General features: G+C 35.6%; 1 protein-coding gene across 1 annotated transcript; it reads right to left on the reverse strand.

The window, feature by feature from the left end:
* Positions 1-204: 204 nt before the first annotated feature.
* LOC132056045 (uncharacterized) lies at positions 205-22,792 on the reverse strand. Its single transcript, XM_059448098.1, has 11 exons — positions 22,628-22,792; positions 21,102-21,275; positions 20,943-21,004; positions 20,658-20,723; positions 20,423-20,530; positions 20,117-20,183; positions 19,764-19,848; positions 4,041-4,201; positions 3,060-3,161; positions 2,221-2,443; positions 205-649 (listed from the first exon to the last, which is right to left on the reverse strand). Exons 1-11 carry the CDS (start codon positions 22,664-22,666, stop codon positions 516-518), a joined length of 1,221 nt encoding a protein of 406 aa, XP_059304081.1. The 5' UTR covers positions 22,667-22,792; the 3' UTR covers positions 205-515.
* Between the last annotated feature and the right edge of the window lie 339 nt (positions 22,793-23,131).

The following is a 23,131-nucleotide window of genomic DNA, read 5'->3' on the forward strand; positions in this document are numbered from 1 at the left end:
GAAATAGAGAGATTCATCCTGCTTCCGTTCCAACTTTCATTTGCTCGAACATGACAACGGTGACTAATTCCGCTTAATATAAGGCTAATTTATATTTAGACTTTTCACGTGCAACAGATACTTGTTCTACGTAAATGTATAATCAACAAAATTAAAAGAATAGCTACTGAAACAATTTCATAGAAATGCTTATTGCAATATATATTCGCAGTAGTCAAACCAATGCTCCTTTTCATTCAATAACAAAGAACTGAAACAAGAAATCTCCTCTAAAAACATACATTAAAGTGCTGAAACTCTCAGATTTTGCTTAAAAAGAAATGAAACAACCACACATGAGTTGAAGGAATCCGGTCTAAATGACCAAAGCAGCACATTTACATAAATAGTACAAACACGATAAATACATTAACAGTTAAGGGGAACAACATCTGCAGTTGCACATCAATTTGCTTAGAAGAAATAAGCAAAACTATGAATAACGACTGCTTACGACGAATGATGATAGTGTGCCTTCACTGGAGTACTTGGCTGCCATAATCAGAATTGAACTTGTCATACCTATGTGCATGGAGATGAGCGGATGGTCTTGTGTTCTTCAAAGCCATCTCAATATCTCTCTCTGTAATCCGTCCAACCTTCGGCAGCTCTGCAGAAGAATGCATATTTCAGTACTAATGCCATGAGCCAAAGCTAAATGATCAAGAAACGATCTCAGCTAACCTTAGCACCAGATAAGACATCCACAAATTTAGTTACACATTTCATATATTGTAATCCCAAAATAAAGTTTTCCCGTAGATTATAAATGTATTTCCTGAAACCTTTTAAAGATGTTGCCCGATAAAAAAAAAATTCTACACATAATGCAAGCCTTACGAGATCAGTTTGACAATTACATCACTCAATAATCAACAATAACCAAGATCCCACTGGATCAATTAATTTGTTATGTTGAATCATTCTGAAACTTGTCACGAAGCAGGAAGAGTTGAATAAGAAGAGAAACGACAAGTTAGTTGCAGTAATGAGTTAACGTCTATGCTCTCTCACTTGACGTTGACCACTACAAGACTATTATTGCACGCATTTGCATCTGCACATGCATATGAAAAGCCCAAGAACCCAGATATAGTTTCACAAAAAAACATTTTGCACAATATTTAACACAGTTTGGAGACGAGTTCTTATCCTCTGGAACATGGAAAACCACTGTCAAAAGTCAGAACTCATACAAGAACACAGCTATATGATGAGTTCTTACTAGATCAGTATCCTGATCATAAATGGATGATAAGAGAATGTTGAACACAACTGAAAGGAGAGATGCATTAGATTTTGTAATATTGACCCTAGAAAGTGCTTCATGAAGGTGTGGGATATACTTTTCTACCAGGCCACATATCTCTATCACTCCAGAGTCATAGTTTTCCCAAGAAATCCCCGAGGTCCAGTGGCGCACGGTTTGGAACTAAGAGGATAATGTGCTCGCCTGCTCTACCCTCCACTTAAAAACCAGACTTTTGTCTGCAGCAGGATTCGAACCCATGACATGCGCCTAGCCCACACATCATATCTTGTGATCTTACCCGTATGGCTTAGCACGCCCCTCCCTCTTATAAGGATAAATACCCATACTATTGAACTATACCTCCTCTCTACGAGACGAACTCGACAGAGAAGAGGGAGGAGGGCATATTTCTTTTATATTAGAACAAAGAAAGCTTTTTTAGTTTCCTTGCATCCAATTACAGGCGAGTCAGAAGCCCTTATAGCAAGTGCTAGCCCAAAGCCCTGGGAGCCAGGCCAGGATCATAGTTCATCTTCAAATTCTTAGTTTAACAAACAATAATTCATGACCTAAAGGAAAACTATGGCCTTACTTTGCAAATTTGTTGGAAGCATAAATCAGTCATTGTTATATGTTAATAAGGAATCCCCAAATCCATAACATGTAGGCGGCAAATATTAAAAGATAATGCATGACACGGATGTATGCTATGAATAGAGCGGTATTCCTATAGCTGACTCCAATTAGTCTGGGACTGAGCCGTAGTTGATTGGTTGAGTATATGGCATAATGTGACAAAAATAAGTTAAAAGTAAACAAGTCAGGTACAATAGTGAATTACCACAAGCGAAAATCTCAAAATTTAGCCCCTTAGGCACATTCATTATCATATACCCACAACTAACAAAGAACAGTGTAAGCTGTCATACCATCCTCGGGCACCACTTCTTGTTTCTCTTCCAGTTGTGCTATTAGACGTCTCAATGGTTGCATGGCAGCCTCCTTGCACAATAACCGGATATCAGAACCTGAAAAACCTTCTGTCTTTTCAACCAATAGGTCATAGGGTAGAGTCTCCTCTTCGGGTGCCGATGTCAGCACTTCCTCAAACATGGCCCTCCTTGCTTCTGGCTCTGGTAGAGGCACAAGAATCTAAAATTACAGTCAGTAGGTGAATAACAAATTATTTTGTCAAGCTGTTACTTGTTGCTTTGACATTGTAGTGGATACGAACAAATAAAATGGCCCAAGATTGTTGTTTCAGCTGTTTTGCTCTTTTCCTTACATTATGCAGATATCTAACATGTGTTAGACAGAGATAACTGAAAATTTACATGCCCATGACTAACCCAGCTTAAGGAAGAAGGTTATTACTCGATCAAAAGCAAAAATATTGATTCACAATGAGACCAACAATTGAACCAACATTTGACTGGAACAGATACCAAATAAAATTTAATTTGATTAATAAACAACTTTTATGGAAATCGAACCACCAGTCCAGCACCCTCTAGCTAAAGCCTCATACCACTTGAAAAGCTTCCATTGACTCCAAATTTGGCAAGTTCAACACCAATTTACTAGGTAACAAAATGTACATTGGCTTCAGATTTCACATGTTCGATCCCAGTGTACAAGAGGGTCTTGAACAGAAGACTTGGTAAAGATGAAATTTCACTAAAACTTGTCTTACTGCCCTTATTCTTTGTCATTTAGCTGATAGTCTCATTATCAAGCTGAATATGTTACAGACGATTTGAAAAATTACCCGCTTCTCAAGACGCCTGAGCATAGCTGCATCTAGTTCCCAGGGAAGATTTGTTGCTGCCAGAACAAAGACAAGCTCATCTGTCCGCGTCAAACCATCCATCTGCAATCTAACTGAAATTATTAATTTGAGACTAGTATGACTATAAGAAAACATCTTCTTTATTAGGGCCATAGTAATGTAGAAGAAAAATCAACGTATGAGACATTCTAAGCTTTCTTTAGGAATGGTTTGATTTTCTTATCTTTTCGTTTTGATTGGGGGAAGGGGAGGGGAGGGAGGGGAATAAATTATGCATGGATTATTTTCTTCAGATCTTTTTATCCTAGTCATGACTAATAGTTATCCCTGATGATGGGCTCACAAATTTTCACACGGCAATGACCTTCTCTCTTTAGTCCCTACAATTACCCTCTTTACTTGAGTTACCTCATGCTTACTTCTCAATAGCAGCATGCCATGACAAAGTACATATAATAACACCACATGATAGAGCACATAATGATGACCTAATTGTTAGTGTCTGAAATATTTCTAGGTTAATGGAACATGAAGATCATAGGAGCTAAGTATGATCAGAGTTGAAATGTAAGCTCACTACTTCAAAAGGGTGGGAAAATCAAAAGAATTCTTGGAATTTGATGATATTCAAAAGTGTGCTGATATTCAAACCAGATTCAGCTTCAGGCACCTTACATCTCGGGAAAAAAGGATAAGATTTTGTAAGATGTAATCTCACAGGCTCATCTATCTTGAGGAATGTCTGAAGCATATCACGACATGCTACAACCTCCCATCCCCGACCACACAAAGAAGAAGAAAGGGACAAAGAGGACCATCATCTTCTAGGGTTAGTAAATGGCTTTTGATTGTCAATTGTGACATAGTGTGGTCACTGCTAAAAAGGACAAGAATAGATCTGGAGCAAGTAAATTTGGACTTTTGCATGTCTGCAATGCACTTTTGAAAGTCAAGTATCACCTGTATGAGCAATTCGGTTTTTAAACGCCTACTAGCTTCATGCTCACTGCGTGCTTCACCACGTTGGCTGATGATTGCATCAATTTCATCCAAAAATATTGTTGAAGGTGCATGATGCCTTGCGAGGTCGAATAACACTTTTATCAATTTCTCTGAATCACCTGTATCAAAGTGGAAACTTTCAAAGGGTAGAACAAATTAAGTTTTCCTGAATTCATGTATCTAAAAGCTTATTAAACTATTAGCAGATGAGACACTTCTGGCCTTCTGGGATGATCTCCCTCGACTTTGACTACATAAAATTCAATAAAGATGATCGAACTACCTCTAACTATGTATTTCTTCATATTTTAACACATAAACAAACAGGTTTACCAGTAAAGAAGGAATCATAATTGTTAATTTTTTGTACAGAAGCTGAACCATAGAAACCCCTGGCCCCAACCATACATAGGCTTTGAATTCTGAGTCCAGCCCGTGAGACGCCAATTTCCATCAAGGTTGACACAGATGAGAGCAGGTGATGTCTCAGTGTAGGAACACAAAACTTTACTTACTTCACTACAACATAACTTCATTGATATTATGTAAGAAGCTACATTAGAACATGCATTTGATTGAGCCATCAGGGGGTGTGTGTAGCACCTGGAATCTTAGAGACGATAAAATACCATATAAGCGATTGAATTGCTCACGCAGAAGTCTTCTTACAAGGGGGGTGCTAGCAACTCACAAAGGCGTCTCTCGCCACAAGTTGGCCATCATAGCAGAACTTGTCCACTTATAATAGAATGCATCTACGAAAATAGTTTAACACTCGCAAAACTCAGAAAACTTGTGCACTTATAATGGGATGCATCTACTAAAATATTTAACACATCTACAAAAATAATTTAACACTCCACACTCAAAGAGACTTATCTAGAAGAAGACATTTTTATTACACAAGAGTATTTTACAAGAGTGAGGGTTAGACTAGAAACAAGATGTCTTCCAACTACTACAGAGGCTCCTATAAATAGGAGATGAAAAGCTAGTACATATACTACACTTATTTAATTACATAGTACAAGTGTAACAATATTAAATGTCCCGTGGAACATAAATATTTTGACTCCAAGAGAATTAAAATGATGAACCCAATACTTTTGAGTTTGAACCACAACAAAAATATTTTTAGAAAGATTCAAGATTTTCTAAGTCTCAAAAATCAATACACTTAAACTTCATGAGGATGTAGTATTGATGGCAGAGATACCAAAAGAACCATAAGAGCTCCTGGGGAAAGCTCTTGGCTTGTACTATGAACACCTGGTAATATGGATATTCCGGATTAACACCGAAGGCGCCAGCATGGAACATCCATAATTCCTGAAAACTTTACATAAAAAGTCCTCCTTGCTAAAAAGATGGACAGATCAAAAGGATCCGAAAAATCAAATAGCCCCGGCGGGTAATGTGATGGCTTTGATAAAGACTTGGCCACGGGGCCTTAGAGAACATGAATATTTGACCTGTTGACTTCTTCTTATTCCTGCATTTTTCTTTAGAAAATCTTTTTGAAAATTCACCTGGCCCTGAAAGAAAATCTACAAGAACATTACATTTTCCTTTCAAGTGTTTTACACGAAACTTGTAGGGAAGAACCACTAAGTCCATCTGAGTATTTGTGAATTTGGAATGACCTTGGGATTCAGCTAGAGTAAATTAGGAAAATAATATATTTGCTAATTCCATTTTTCATTGCAATTATACTGCTTGTCCTTGTGCCGAGAGTCTACCGGAAACAACCTCTCTACCTCCCAAGATAGAGGTAAGGTCTGCGTACACTCTGCCCTCCCTAGACCCCACTTTGTGGGATTTCACTGGACATGTCGTTGTTCCTATTTTCATTGCAAGAACCTCTTTAAACATGGAATGGTAGTGTTGTTCAAAGATCGTTGAATTTTCCACTGGCGTTTCCACATTTTTCTTTGACCATTTTCTTCTTCAAATAAAATTGTACTCTAGTATTCATTGTTGACATTTGTCTCCAATATTTTCTTTCCAATATTGGAAATGTGTAGAGCATTTACTTTTTTTTTTTTTTTTTTTTTTTTTTTAATATATTTCTTTTTTTCTTTTCACTACTTATCTTGTTCCTTGCCCCACGGCTGGCCATTTTTCTTTAGGGCCTGTTTGGAAAGCCACATGGTAATTGGAATTGGTGTAATTACTAGGGTAGTAATTACACAGCCTAGTAATTACACAGTAGTGTAATTACAACGACCTGTTTGTTTGTCATAACGTAATTACAGTGTAATTACAAGCGTGCTGTTTGGTTGCACAAGTGTAATTACACAGTTAATTTAATTTAAAATATAAAATTAAAATTAATATTTAAGAAATATTTGCCTTTATAAATGATATTAAATTAGTTATTTAATAACACATTGTTTCTTGAAAATATATTAATTAATTATCATATATTTGTAACTAATATTGTAAAAAATAATTGATATATATTTTTCAAATTAATAATATTTAATTTTAATTAATGATAAAACTTAAAGAAGGCTCTTTTTTTTTTTGTGAGAACGTCATGGATTGGATGTTTGACAAAAAAATAATATTTATAAATATAATGCCATAACATTATTCAAATGTTGGACACAAAAAATCCATCAAATGTAAGTGAAAAATAAACAACATGCAATGTGAAAGAAAATAACTTAAAATACAATAACCTAAATTCAAAATCCAAAAGAAAAAGTTTAACATAATACTCTTATGTCAAATTCCAACATTACATAAGTAAGTTCCAACGTAACTTAACTAAATTATTCAAAAGAAAGGAAAAATATAAGTCTATAACCTCATTAACAACAAAGTTCTACTTTAATAACGTCACTCGTTATATGTCAAGTTTGTTAATGACTCATTCTTTCCAATTTTAAGATGTGTAGTTTCAAAAATTAGAATAATAACACGGTTATGCTAAATGAAGAAAATAAAAAAAAAGAAAAAAAATATGAGCAAGTACATGGAACCACAAGAAGTAAAGGTTGGGAATGAGAAGAAAGGAAATGAAAAATAAATAATATAAAAAGAAAAATACATATTAAACAATAAAAATAATTTAAAGTAAAAATAAAAAAGAAATTAAAATAATAGAAATAAAAAATAAATTAAAAATCAAAAGAAATTAAAATAAAACAAAAAAGAAAGAAACTAAAAAGTAACCATGTAATTACAGGGTGTAATTACACCCAATTCTCAACCCCCTCTTGGGAATTGGAGAGTGTAATTACACCCTCTCAATTACACCCAATTCCCACCTAACTGTGTAATTACTTGGTCAAACAAACAGGCCAAACTGTGTAATTACACCCAATTCTAATTACCTAGGTGGCTTTCCAAACAGGCCCTTAGTGGTTTTGTGAGGGGAGAATATATCTAGAAACATTAGAAATAATATCTATTACATAATTTATTATCCCCAAATATTGTTGAATCTGCCTTGTTGTGAAGCCAGTATCGGAGACTTGAGCAGCTCCTCAGAAATGTGAGGACCTGGGGTACTCTCCAGGGGCAAAAAGCATGCCTAAAAAACCATTTTTTTGGCTGTAAGTATGATGATACACCACTTGTTTACATTTTATTATTGTGATACATGGGAGGAGCACATTGATTTCCTAAAACATTTTGCATCTTTAATAAGAAAAAAAAGCATCATGCTTTTAGCGAAAAAAAATGGCTTTTACCAAAAAAGAAATTGATTTTTGGGCATGCATTTTTCCCATGGGGAGTACACCCCAGGTCCACATATTTCTCAGGAGCTTGTCAAGTTCCCTGATACTGGGTTTACTACAAAGCAAATTCAGCAATTTTTGGGAGTAATAAATTATGTGAGAGATTTTATTCTTAATATTTCTACATATATTTCGGCCCTCACAAAAACGTTGCAAAAAAATCCCCATCCATGGAGCAAGGAACAAGATGATGCTGTGAGAAAAATAAAAGAGCTATCAAAAGAAGTCAGATCTCTGCACATTGCCTTCGATGGAAAGAAAATATTGCAGACAGGACAACAATGAATATTGGAGTGCAGTTTTATTTGAAGAAGAAAATGGCCAAAGGAAAATATGCGGTTACGCCAGTGGAAATCAAAGATGCGGAACAACATTATCATTCCACTTTCAAGGAGTTTCTTGCAGTGAAAAGTGGAATTCAAAAATTCAAATTTTTCCTAATTCACTCCGAGTTTCTTATTGAGATGCATATGAAAGCTTTGAGATGCATATGAAAGCTTTTTCGAGGATGATCTAGCTGAATCCCAAGATCAAACCAAATCCACAAATACTCAGATGGGCGCAGTGATTCTCTCCTTATAAGTTTCAGGTCAAGCACTTGAAGGGAAAAGATAATACTCTTGTTGATTTCCTTTCAAAACCAGGTGAGTTCTCAAGGAATTTTTCTCAAGAAAAGAAGAAGGAAAAGAAAAAGTCAATGGATCAAATGTTCTTGCTCTCCGAGGCCCCGTGGCCGAACTCTTCATCATCATCACATTACCCGCCAGAGCTGTTTGAATTTTCGGATATTTTTGACCCGTTCATCTTATTGGGAAGCAGGACTTTTTATGAACTCCAAGTTTTCGAAGCAGGGACTATTCATCCGGAATATCCATATTGCCAAGTTTGTACAACACAAGCTAAAGATTTTCCTAAAGAGCTCTTATGGTTCTTTGGGTACCTTTGTCATCAATACTACTTTCTCATGAAATTTAAATGTAGTGATTTCAAGACTTTGAAAATCTTGAACCTCACCTAAAAATATTTTGTTGTGGTTCAAACCTCAAAAATATTGGGTTCATCATTTTGATTGTCATGGAGTTAAAATATTTATGTTCCACGGGCCGTCTAATATTATCGAGAAGACTATCAATGTGTGGCCCAAAGTATCTCTATGGTATTGTCTTCCATTCATCACCACAATCCAAACAAAGGAAAAGGAATACGCCGAAGCTCAGAAAATGATTTTTCAGCAAAACAAGTATATTCCGAAAGAGATTTTGCCAGGTGAGAAAGGAAATTGGTATTATACTCCCAAAATTTCTCATTGGCAGAATGTTGAAGACGAGCTCAAAACATGCAGGGCAAGGTTTGAAGACACACAGGAAAGAAAATCCAAAAGAGCAAGAATTATGGAGGAAGAAAATCCGCGCACCGAGCGATATTTCACAAGGGCTGAAAAGCGAAGATTGGAAAGGTGAAAGACAAGCATAATGCATAATTATGGATTAGAGAATGATAAAAAACCTTCCCTTTAACCTTTTTTAGCCAACTTTCCTCACCATAATTTCCCATCAGATAAACCATAAAACCAAAGAAATTAGCATAAGTTTTTTAAAGTTGTTTGCATCATGAATTCTCATTAGGAAAACCAAAAAATCAGCATAAGTCTTTAAAGTTTTAGCTACAATAAATTCCCTTTTGAAAAAGCAAAAAATATGTATATCTTCCCTATCTTTTTCACCACTCTACCCCACAAAAACACAAAACAATCTACACAAGTTTTTCACCTTTTAGTCACTTTACCACACCTTAGTTTACCATGAAAATTCAAAAAACACCACCATAAATTGCCTACCCATAAAGTTTCCAAGTTTTCATGCCATGCAAACACTATTTAAGGGTCCCCTTTGTCATGAAAATAAAGTCATCCATATAGAGCCATAAATTTCTAAGTTTCCATTCCATGCAAACACTATTTAAGGGCCCCTTTGCCATCATCCATGTCTAGTCATAACTTTACCAAAATCCAAGACCATGCAAGTTACTATTCCCTTGTTCTCTAGTTCATCGTCATGCACTATGCTTTGTCTATTAGCCACTTAAATGTCTTACATTGTAAGACTTTTGTTTATTGTATTTACTTTATTGTTTAAGTGTTCCACTTATATTATGTGTTGTAATTAAGTGTAGTACATGTACTAGCTTTTCATCTCCTACAAATAAGAGCCTTTGTGGTAGTTGGAGGACATCCAATTTCCAATCGAGCTTCACTCTTGTAAAAATAATTTGTGCAATAAAAAATGTCTTCTTCTAGCTAAGTCTCCTATAGTTTCGTCCTTCAAATGGTGGGGATACATGGCTGATTTATAATTGAGTGTAGAGTCTTAAACTACTTTAGTAGATGAGAAAAATTATTATAGTAGTAGAGGAAACTTATCTTAGTAGCTGCATTGCATTACGAGTGAAAAATACTTTAGTAGTTGTGTTGCGTTGTAAGTGTGAAATTATTTTTGTAAGTTGTTAGTACGAGGGTTTTCCGAGTTTCGCTGTTGATGGACAATTTGTGGCGAGGGATGCCTTTGTGAGCCTCCAGCACCCCCCCTTGTAGGAAGACGTTTGTGTGAAGCAACTCGATCTCTACCAAAGTGAGTTTACGCGAGCAATTCAATCTCTAGGAAAGTACTTTTGCACCGGTAATTCAATTCTCTGCCAAGGTACTTTTCCTTTCTAGTAGTTTAGTTCTATCTCTACTGAGTCTTTTACCGTCTCTGCGAGTCCGGTCACCCGTGCACTAACAACACAATCCAACTATCAAAACAATTTTACACTTACAACGCAATCAACTACTAAAGTATTTTGTACTCATAATGCAATGCAACTACTAAAATAAGCTTCCTCTACTATTACAATAGTTTTTCTCATCTACTAAAGTAGTTTAAGACTCTACACTCAATTATAAACCAGCCATACGCCTACCATTTGAAGGAAGAAACTATAAGAGGCTTAGCTAGAAGAAGACATTTTTTATTGCACAAAGTATTTTACAGAGTGAGAGCTAAATTGAAAATTGAATGTCTTCCAACTACTACAAAGGCTCCTATTTATAGGAGATGAAAAGCTAGTATATGTCCTACACTTATTTACAAAAGACGTAGTACAAGTGGAACACTTAAACAATAAAGTAAATACAACAAAGTCTTATAATGTAAGACACTTAAGTGGCTAATAGACAAAGCATAGTGCATGATGATGAACTAGAAAACAAAGGGAATAGTAACTTGCGTGGCCTTGGGTTTTGGTAAAGTTTTGGCTAGACATGGATGATGGCAAAGGGGCCCTTAAATAGTATTTGCATACCATGGAAACTTGGAAATTTTATGTCTATACTTGGATGACTTTATTTTCATGGCAAAGGGGCCCTTAAATAGTGTTTGCATGGCATGGAAACTTGGAAACTTTATGGCTATACATGAGTAGACAATTTATGGTTGTGTTTTTTGGATTTTTCATGGTAAACTAAGGTGGGGTAAAGTGGCTTAAAGGTAAACAAAACTTGTGCAGACTTTTTTGTTTTTTTATGGTGGTTTTTTGTGGGGTAGCGACAGAGTGCTGAAAAAGATAAAGAAGATATACATGTTTTTTGCTTTTTCAAACGAGAATTTATTGTAGCTAAAACTTTAAAAACTTATGCTAATTTTTCTGGCTTTTCAAATTTGAATTTATGATGCAAACAACTTAAAAGATTTATGCTAATTTTTGGAATTTTTGGTTTTTCTGATGGGAATTTCGGTGAAGGAAGTTGGCTAAAAAAGGATTAAAAGCAAGGTTTTTCTTCTTCTCTAGTCCATAATTATGCATTATGCTTGTCTTCTAACCCTTGCAATCTTCGCTTTTCAACCCTTGTGAAATATCGTCTCCTCCATATTTCATACTATTCTTTGTGCGGTGCTTCAACTTCCTCTAAACGAGGATGAGTGGTAGAATAATTTTCTTCTTCATCTGACCATACTTCCTTCAGGTAGTAGTTGTTCTGTTGGAACATAAATATTTTGACTCCACGAGAAATATTTTTGCGGTTTGAACCACAACAAAAATATTTTGAAGAGAGGGTTCAAGATTTTTAAAATCTCCGAAATCACTACATTTAAATTCCATGAGATGTAGTATTGATGGCACAAATACCAAAAGAACCATAATAGCTCCTGAGGTTTCGGCTTGTGCTATGAAACCCTGGCAATATAGCTACTCTTGATGAATAGTTCCTGCTTTGAAAACTTGGAGTTCATAATAAGCCTTGTATGCTAATAAAGTGATCTAAAGAATTCGGAAGACTAAACAACTCTGGAGGATGATGTGATGATGGAGATGATGAAACGAACCGCGAGGCCTTTGGGAATGTGAGCACTTGACCGGTTGACTTCTTTTTATTCCTGTGTTTCTTTTGAGAGAATCACTTGGAAAATTCACCTGGCCTTGAAGGAAATCAGCAAGAATGTTATTTTTTCCTTTCAAGTGCCTGACCTGAAACTTGTAGGGAGAAAACCACTAAGTATCTGCGGATTTGAAATGATCTTGGAATTCAGCTGGAGCATACTCAAAAAAGCCGTCATATCCATCTCAATAAGAAACTCAGAGTGAATTAGGAAAAATTGAATTTTTTAATTCCATTTTTCACCGTAACTGCATATTTTCCTCTGACCATCTTTTTCTTCCAATAAAATTGCACTCCAATATTCATTGCTGGCATTTGTCTACAATATTTTCTTTCCATCAGAGGTAATGTGCAAAGATCTGACTTCTTTTGATACTTCTTTTATTTTTCTCACAGCATCATCTTGTTCCTTGTCCCATGGATGGGCATTTTCTTGCAACATTTTTGTGAGGGGAGAAATATATGTAGAAATATTAGGATTAAAATCTCACATAGTTTATCACTCCCAAAAATTGCTGAAATTGCTTTGTAGTAAACCCAGTATCGGGGAACTTGAGAAGCTCCTGAGAAGAAAAATGCATGCCCAAAAAATCAATTTTTTTTTTGTCAGAAACCATTTTTTCACTGAAAGCATTATGCCATTTTTCTAATCAAAGATGCAAACTGATTGAGCAAACTAATGTGCTCCTTGATGTGCCGTGAAATTACGGCGCATTCGATGCCAATTGCTTAGTCTTTTGTGAATCCTCAAGTACTTTTGATGTCGTTTGTCGTGTTTTTGTGTTGATTTGTAGAATAACAAGTGTTGGAAGCAACATGAGGCAAAATGAAGCAAAAACAAGCTAAAGTGAACCAAAACACCACCTGCGAGTCGCATGTACTGCATGCGAGTCGCAGGTGCTGCAGCATCTGATGACAGAGATACTCAGAACTGAAGATAGTGGTGCAGCACATGCGAGTCGCATGTGGTGCATGCGAGTCGCACCTGATGCAGCAGATGCTGCACCACAACTGTTTGAAGATGCAGTACCTGCGAGACTTTGGTGCAACCTGCAACTCGCAGGTTGCACATGCGACACCAAGTGCGATTCGCACCAGATGCGCAGGGGTATTTTTGTCTAGAATTGTTTCCCGTTTTGGAAGGTCTATAAATAGATTTCTAGGGTTTTGGACTCATTATTCTACAGCTTTTAAAGTTGTCTTTTTGTGGAGCACATTTATTATTGGTTGGTGAAGCTTTTAAGAGATTCCTTTGCTTTTGTCATCTTCTCCATTCAATACTTTTGTAAGCTTTATGAATACACTTTATATGATTGTTTTACTTTTAATGAATATTAGTAGCTAATCTCTTCAGCTAAGGTTGTGGGACCAAATGTGTTTGTTATGTGATTGGGTTTCATATTCATACTTCATTTATATGCTAATGGTGTTTTCTATTAACTCTTCAAGCGTTAATATCTTGCGATGGTGTACAACATTATTTGTGCCTTAATACCATTACTTTGCTTGGAAAAAAAAGTAGAGGTTAGGAAAAGAGTTACTAGCAACAATTTGGGTCATTAAATCCATCTAATAGCTTGAGCTAGGAATAGGAAAGCTAGTTGAGGCTAAATGGGTGTTCTCATATAAAACATTCTAGGGCTTGGAAAAGTCTAGGATGAAATTTGCTAATTTGGTTGGAAAACTTTTGACAAGAATCAAGTGACCCTTGGTTTAATACACCTAGGCATATGAATGAGTTGAAGTGAGACCCAAGCGCATTACTTTCCATTGGAACCACAACCTTAGTCCTTTCTACCAATAGTTTACATCTTTTAATAACTCTTAATCATTAATGAACAAACATCAAACCAATTACTATTATATTCCCCTCTCCCTTGAAATATAGACTAATAGTCGAGCGTTACACTTAACAAGTATATTTCTTCATTGTATTCTCTGTGGGATTCGACCCCAACCTCGTTGGGTTCTATATTTGACAACGACCGCTTACTCCTGATATTAAAGGTGTAATTTGGGCGTATCACTCCTCCCAAGTATCACTAATCAATAATGTGTCATCAATGTAAGCAAGTGGTGTAATCGGCTGAAATATTTTTATTGTGGCGTTTTGAACAAAGTTGGAGCAGTTTTTAAATCAAAAGGTGGGACCTTCCATTGGAAATGGTGCTCGAGTATGCAAAAACCTGTTTTTCCCTATCTGCCGGGTGAATTCCCAATTGCCAAAAAACTGTTTTGAGATCAAACTTCAAAAAATATTTGGCATTGGCAAGGTGAGAAAAAATATTAAGTGATTAACTTACCTCTTGTTTGTTCAGCTCTTTCGTTGACACAAAATTCTTCACACGGCCACTGCATATTTATCATCCAAGAGGAAATGATCAACAACATCTTGGTGATCCCACAAGCAGAAATTAAAGTCTATGCATCCAAGTGGACAAACCAAAAGCAGTCATGAATCCAGCAGTCCTTCCAGATGAATATTGGGTCTTATACTTCAATAACTTCAAAACAACCTTAAATGGAATTTTGACAACTGTCATCACCAAGCACCGGATCACCATTGAGTTCTTACCAAATTAATTGGGTCAGATGTACCAGGTAAGGACTTAACTATTGGGTTTGATATTTATAGGATTTTGCAGGACAAACTTCATATCAGAGCCAATGGGATAGCATTCATAAAACAATTCAAGTCTTATTATGAGGTCCCAAGGTTATTCCAGTTCAATGAAGAAGAATAAGTCAAGGAAAATGAGATGTGAATCACACAATATTCTTGTGCTGAGACTCATACTGAATTCTTGACCAAATGCAACAATCCTTTGTGAAAAATGAAGAGTTTTTCATCAAGCTACCTTTCAAGAAAAATGGAAGTATCAATCCAACAAAAGCATGTCATTCTGGCATGAACCCTTAGCAACTTCAGCTTGCAAAAGAGGAGAGCCAAGAGCTGGTGGAGATTGATTTGATTGAGCCATCAAATTCACAGGGGGCGTGTGAAGCAACTGATGTCAACAAAAGAGCTAAATAAACAAAAGGTAAGTTAAGATTGGTAAGTAATTACCAACCAATTATCATTTTTCTCTTAGATGACAAAATTCCCATCCCAAATAAGCTCACTCTTTTTTCGCACCTTACTAGCGCCAAACATTTTTCAAAGCTTGATCTCAAATCAGGTTTTGGCAATTGGGAATCCACTCGGAAGATTGGAGGAAAAAATCAGATTTTTTGCATACCCGAGCACCATTTTCAATAGAAAGTTATGCCTTTTGGTTAAAAACTACTCCATCTTTGTTTCAAAAGGCCATGATAAAAGTACTTCAGTTCATCCTCCATACATCACTTGTTTACATTTACAACATATTTGTTTAGTGGTACTTAGGAGGAGCACATTAATTTGCTCAACCAATTTGCAGTTTTGGTAAGAAAAAATGTCATCATGCTTTCAGCCAAAAAATAGTTTTCGCCACAAAAAAGAAATTGATTTTTGAGGTATACATTTTGCCCATGGGGAGTACACCAAGAGCTGCTCAAGTTCCCCCATACTGGTCTTCACAACAAGGCAGATTCAACAATTTTTGGTGGTAATTAATTATGTAAGAGATTTATTCCTAATGTTTCTACATATATTTCTCTCGTCACAAAAATGCTAAAGAAAAATGTCCAGCCATGGGGCAAGGAACAAGATGAAGCAGTGAACAAAATAAAAGAAATATCAAAAAGGGTCAAAGCTCTACATATTTCGTCTAGTGGAAAGAAAATATTGTAGGCAGATGCCAAAAATATTGTAGGCAGATGCCAGCAATGAATATTTGAGTGCAATTTTATTTGAAGAAGAAAATGGTCAAAGAAAAATATGTGGTTATGCTAGCGGAAAATTCGAAAATGTTGAACAACACTACCATTCCACATTGAAAGAGATTCTTGCAGTGAAAAATGGAATTAAAAAATATATTTTTTTTTCCTAATTCACTCTGAGTTTCTGATTGAAATGGATATGAAGGTTTTTCCAAGAATGAGCCAGCTGAAATCCAAGGTCATTCCGGATCAGCGAATACTCAAATGGACTCAGTGGTTCTCTTCCTACATGTTTCAAGTAAAGTAAACCTTACCTTATCAAAAAAACATGTTTCAAGTAAAGCACTTGAAAAGAAAAGATAATTTTCTTGCAGATTTCCTTTCAAGGCTAGGTGAATTTTCAAAAGAAAAGCGCAGGAATAAGAAGTTAACAGGTCAGATATTCATGTTCCCAAACGCACCGCAACCATGTTCTTTATCAAAGCAATCATATCACCTGCCGAAGCTGTTTTTATCCGTCATCTTATTAGCAAGGAGGACTTTCTATGAACTTCAAATTTTTCACAACAAGAACTATTCATCTAGATTGCCAGGTTTTCATCACACAAGCCAAGAATTTTCATCAGGAGCTTTTATGGTTCTTTTGGTATTTGTGTCATCAACACTACATCATCCTGAAATTTAAGTGTAGTGATTTTCGAGACTTTAGAAATCTTGAACCTTCTCTAAAAATATTTTTGCCATGGTTCAACCCTCAAAAATATTGGGTTCATTTTATTAAATCTCGTGGAGTCAAAATATTTATGTTCCACATGACAATTAATATTATCAAAGGAGATGTCCCTGCTATGTCTATGGTGACATTTTGGTGGCACAATCTTAGCCATGGAAAAAGAATACGCCGAAGCTCAGAGGATAATCAACATGCAGCACAGGCACATCCCAAAGGAAGTATGGTCATATGAAGCATAATATTGTTCTACCACCCAACCTCATTGGGAAGATGTTAAAGTAGCGCCCAAGGAATATTATGCAATGTTTGAAGATTCCCAAGACCCATTTGAAATTAATCCAGCAAATATTGCTAGGATTAATTTAAGTGGCAGAACCAGTGCTTCACCGTAGGAAAGAAAAGGCAAAATGACAAAAGTTATGGAAGAAGAACATCCACACTACAAGTGATATTTCACAAGGGCTGAAGAGTGGAAATTGGAAAGTAAACAAAGGTTAAAATACATGCATAATGGATAGACTAGAGAAAAGAAAAAGTTTGCACAAGTCTTTGTAACCTTTTTTGCCAATTTCCCTCACCACAATTCCCCATTAGAAAAATAAAAAATCTACACTAGTCCTTACAACTTCTAGTCATTTTACCCAACAATAAATCTTCATTTGAAAAATAAAAATCTGCACAAGTTCGTCAAACGTTTTAGCCTTCTTACCGCCACCATAAATCCCCATATTTTATAAACAAAAAATATCCCCATATGATAAGAAAAAAGCTGCAGAACTTGTTTAACCTTATAGCCACTTTACCCCACCAAAAATTACCATGTGAAAAAGAGAAATCTGCACAAGTTGTTCCACCTTTTAGCCACTTTATCCCACCAAAAATCAGCATGAAAAAACATAAAGACCACTATAATTTGTCTACCCATGTCTTGCCATAAAATTCCCAAAATTCCATGCAAGTTACTATTCTAGGGTCCTTTTGTCGTGAAAGAAGAATAAACATGTCTTGCCCTAGTTTACTTTATTTTTTGTGTAAACAGGATATGGTGGGGGGAGTAGAATCCTTAGTTGATTTTATAGGACATCTGTAAGCTCTAGTTTTTTTTTTTTTTTTTTTTTTTTTTTTTTTTTTTGCTGTTTCAGGGTAGTTTCAGCCTACCAAGGGATGTAAGATTATACCTCATCACCATATGATGAGTTTTTTGTGTGAATACAAAGTTACCTTTTACTCGAAAAAAGAAGAATAAACATGTCTTGCCCTAAAAATTCCAAAATCCCATGCCATTCAAGTTACTATTCTATGGTCCCATGCCATGCGAGTTACTATTCTAGGGTCCTTTTGCTATCATCCATGTCTTTCCATAAAAGTTACATTATTCCATGCCATGCAAGTTACTATTCCAGGGTCCCCATGTCATAAGCTTGGGCGGACCTACCCTATTAGGAGGGAGTGCACGGGCACCCGGTAACTTCGGCGGAAACTTCATGTATGTAGGTAAATATATTTATGACATAGGTATATAAAACAAAAGGCACCCGAAAGCATAACAGAGGGCACTTGCGGAAGATGAACCTCTTTAAGCTCATAAAAACTCAAAATATTATAAATGTGAACTCAAAATATTATAAATGTGAACTGTCTTGTCAAATAAATATATATATCAAAATTGGCTTTTCACCAACTTATCTTACTACTGGGCGTAATTTTAATTTTTTTATATTTGCTTCCCCATTTCCTCTAATTTTATTCAATAAAATCAAATTGAATGAGAAAAAATCTAATGAACTGAACTAATTTGGGTTTATTGGTCAAGATGGCTGTTTATAAATAACAAAATTATTATATGGCATTGAAATAAATACAAAACCGACCAGACCGACCAAATATACCCCTTATATTGGTCTATATAACAAGCAATATATTCATATTAAATGCAATGGCGCACCCGCAACCTTTAAATCCTAGGTCCGCCTCTGGTCATAAGACTTGTTCTCTAACTCATACAATTTCCTATGCTTTGTCTATTAGCTAAAAGAGTGCCTAACATAGTAAGACTTTTATGTTTGTTGCTTGTTATTTGCGTTTACACATGTACTATGTAAGTAAATAACTGTAGTACATGTACTAGCTTTTCATCTCCTATATATAGGGGCCTTTGTAGTAGTTGAAAGACATCTTATTTCCAATCTAGCTCACTCTTGTAAATTACTCTCGGTGCAATAATAATGTCTTCTTCTAGCTAAGTCTTCCATAGTTTCTTCCTTCAAAATATGAGAAGATGGCTGGTTTATATTTGAGTGTGGAGTGTTAAATTATATTAATAGATGTGTTGAATTATTTTAGTAGATGCATTCCATTATAAGTCCACAGGTTTTCTGAGTATTGGTATGACGGCCAAGTTGTGGCAAGAGACGCCTTTGTGAGCTTCTAGCACCCCCTTGTAGGAAGACTTTTGCGCAAGTAATTCTATCGTTACTAAGGTATTTCATCGCCTCTAATATTCCGGGTTGTACATGTACACACACCCTGTGGTGCCTACCTTGTTCAACAAATAAACCATGCACCTTACTATGTTCACAGTGCCATCCAATTCCGAAATACTGGACAACTTTCAAGGGGAAGTCAAGGATAACATAGAAATTACAGCTAACTTATAGCCATTAAATATTTGTATTATGCTACTTGATCCACTTAAATTCAATACAATATTTTCTACTACAAGTCTAACATTGTCTTTTTTCCTTTAATAGGATGGTTATGTCAGTTTCTTCCTCATTTCTTTTCTAAAATCATATAACTCAAAACTCTAATGAGCTGGGTTTACTTTTTCCGTTATCTAAATACTTGAAATATTTGCCCCACTTTTCTTTTCAATCAACATTAAAGCAGTATCGATTTTCAGTTGTTGTATTCATAGCTTTGCCAGACAAATAAGATGGAAAATTGGTGAAAGCATTTTAGTAAGTCACATGGCTAATTCTTACCACGCCATTTGCTGACAACTGATGATGCTGAGATGTTGAAGAAAGTCGTATTGCATTCAGTAGCAACAGCCTTTGCAAGCATCGTCTAGAAAATCAACATGAATAAGATAACTAGTTAGTTAATAATCCTTCAAGCTCAGTCCATCTGCCATATCGTGTTACTGAATTTTAAATTATACTGATTCCAACATGATACGAATATAAAGAGTGAACATATCACCCAATAGTATTACCAAAGAATGGAAATAAACAGTACAAATTGTGAAAAGAAAGGAATGTGAAAAATGACAGAAGCAGGACATAACATTTGATTTCAATAGCATATCAAGACGAAGAATAAAGTGAATACAAACCTTTCCTGTTCCTGGTGGGCCAAAAAGGAGGATACCTTTCCATGGAGATAGAAGACCTGTAAAGTACCTTAAAAAACAGAAACGAGAGCCTGGCTCAGTTATGAGGACTCCAGTCTCTCTTTTGATCTCCTAAGGAAGCAGTTCAGGAGAAATAAGTTAAGAAGCAAAAATCCCCGAAAAATATTATTGGGTACACTGCAGAGACTAAATCTTTCTTCATTAGGTTTGTACCACAAAATAAGAATTTTTGCATATTCAACTTGGATGATAGTAGCACATAGAAAAGTGTTGGTTTACAGAACCTACTTTGGATATTTTATTGGCATGACAACAGCCTCTTTTAGTAGACGTTTGGCATTCTCCAGTCCTTTGATGCTCTCCCACTTAACATCAGGGCTACCACGAATAATATCCCTGGGAAGGTAAAAGAAGATAGAAATTTGGGAAAATATTAGATTTTCAATTTTGATGACAGCAAGCATGATGGAATATGAGGTTTAATTAACAGCAACAGGTTTCAGGTCATTTTGTAGTCACTTACCTAATTAAGCTTTCTCCTAAAGCACGCATTTCTGCTGACTCAAAAGGAGGAAGCAGTGATCTCTGCCTGAAAAATCGGTGAATCCAGGAAAAAAAATGATGCTCCAGCAGTTAATAGTTGTTTTATCTTAAACAATGAGTATGTCGCATATTTATTGGAAGGCAAATATTTCAGTGGTAGAGCATGCACAGTGTATATATATTTGATAATTGTAGCTAGCTGTACAGTATTAAACACAAGCAACCAAACACAAAAAGTCTAAGGTAGTTATTTGGTGAATCATACGGTTTTTCATCCCTTCCGGCAGAGGAAACTCCATTAGAGTGCGCTGAGCTCCCATTATTTGCCTAAATCAAGACAAACCGGTTACGGATGTCAGACGGATAACCATGTACCAAGTATAGGATTTTGTGATCGGTATATTAGAAATTATTAGAAAAATACCTGATTGTACTGCTCAAAGATGGACAAATCTGAGGTATTCTTTACATGCCCATTTCCATTTGATATCACAGTCGAAGAATTTCCATTATATACAGCTTGACCATTTTCATCCATATCTTCTGCAGCAGAATCTTTCTTCCTCCCAAACTTAATCTCATAGAACAACTTGAAGTCCTAAATATGGATAGCAAAAACAAGTACCTTATGTAAGTACTCCTGCTTCCTGATTGAGATTTATTAATTTCATCAAGAGAAAACATCTAGGCTTATGAAATCATTCAGCACTTTCAATTAGGTCTAACAATTATTCAGGTTTGCTCTTTTGAATTTCACACCGATTTTCCTAAAATTGATACCATTTGTATAAACTGCAATTGTGACTACTTTTCTGTTTCCTCCCAAATTGTTTCGAAGACCGGAATGCTAATGAATGAATGAGAACCAAACCAAGACATAAGCAATTCAAATTAATGAACAACATCAATCTCATCCATCCCAATGTCTAAATATTCCACATTTTTCAGCAACTAAACAGCTCAAACAAACAATTATTGATACCTGTAGGAATCCACACAATGTCATGAACATACTTTTAGGTTCTACTCATTTTGGAGTTTTCTCGAGATTGTTTAGCTGATTCCACTTCAAATCAACTAAGGTAAGAATCACTTGTATTCATAATTGAGACATCATTCATGTTTCCTTCTATATAAGACCGCATTATGGTCCGAGAAAGAGACTTATCAGATCATAACCTAACGGACAAACTCATATATCTCCTAATTTCTTCCTACCAACATTTCCTCACCAATTAAACAATCCACAATAGAATTCCTAGTTTCTGAACTTTACTTTAGCTTTCAATCCAAATAGTTCAGAACAATCAAATGAGATTTCCTTAACAGCAAGTTATGCTGAAATCCTGACTAATCGCCATGATTTCCGTCACAAGACTTGTCTTAACAACAAGTTATGGTAATCGTCAGGATTTTGGCCACAAATTTTGATGAATCGCCAGGTTCTTTCCGACATTGTAAGAATTAAGAAACAATCAAAACAAAAACGGAAAAAGGTCAAAAATCACCCAAAAAAAGTCAAACTCACATGTCCTAATCTCTTCCTTTCCAACATTTCTTCACTAATTCAACAGCTTACAGAATTGACACACAATTATCACATGCATGCAGGAAATTAAACAATGCTAAGCACACTCGACCTTCAATCTAAGCTAGCGTTTGGTTATAGATTCTGGATCAAATTTTGAAAATTTATCTTCAAAATATTTTCAAGTTCCAAACACTGGCTCAGGCCAGTTTTTGGGAGAAATTTCACTTTCAGTCACAAAACTTCAAATTTTTTCGAATTAAACTGCATGTCAAAAACGTTCATAATCTATGGCCAAACGGGAACTAAACAATGCTAATTAAGCGCAGTCGAGCTTCAATTTAAGTTCAACAATATCAATAAAACAAGCACAATTGGAGAACCGAGATATTTAAGAGTTGTTATTTGGCGATTGAGAGTACCTCAAAGGACCAGCGTGTTAGAGAAGGTTCGTCGGCCATTTTTTTTTTTTCCGATCGAAAAGAGAGAGATCTTTACACAAATTTCTCTCTCTCTCTCTCTCCGCCAAAAAACACGCAGATGCACGCTACACTATGTGTACGTAAGCAATTATTAATGGAGAATTTCTTTAGTGGTCGTTTGGTTCAAGGTATAAAGTGGGTTATCCCAATTTAATTTTTATACTGCCGTCGCAGATAATGATAAAATAATCCCTTTAATAAATTTATAAATTCGTACCAAACGTGATAAAAATTAGCGCCTGAATAGCCCACCTTATACCTTCTTAACCCACTTATATCGGGATTATTTTATACCATCTTTGATTAAGATATAAAATAATCCCAATTATATAGATAAATTAGTTCCGGATTATAATCCCGGACTATTTCGACCAAAGAACCAAACGACCCCTTAGAGTGCACCTGAGAAGAAAGATGGGATTGGCCCTCGCATTTTCACTCTCT

This window comes from Lycium ferocissimum, chromosome 1 (genome assembly GCF_029784015.1).
Source record: "Lycium ferocissimum isolate CSIRO_LF1 chromosome 1, AGI_CSIRO_Lferr_CH_V1, whole genome shotgun sequence".
NCBI classification, from domain to species: domain Eukaryota; kingdom Viridiplantae; phylum Streptophyta; class Magnoliopsida; order Solanales; family Solanaceae; genus Lycium; species Lycium ferocissimum.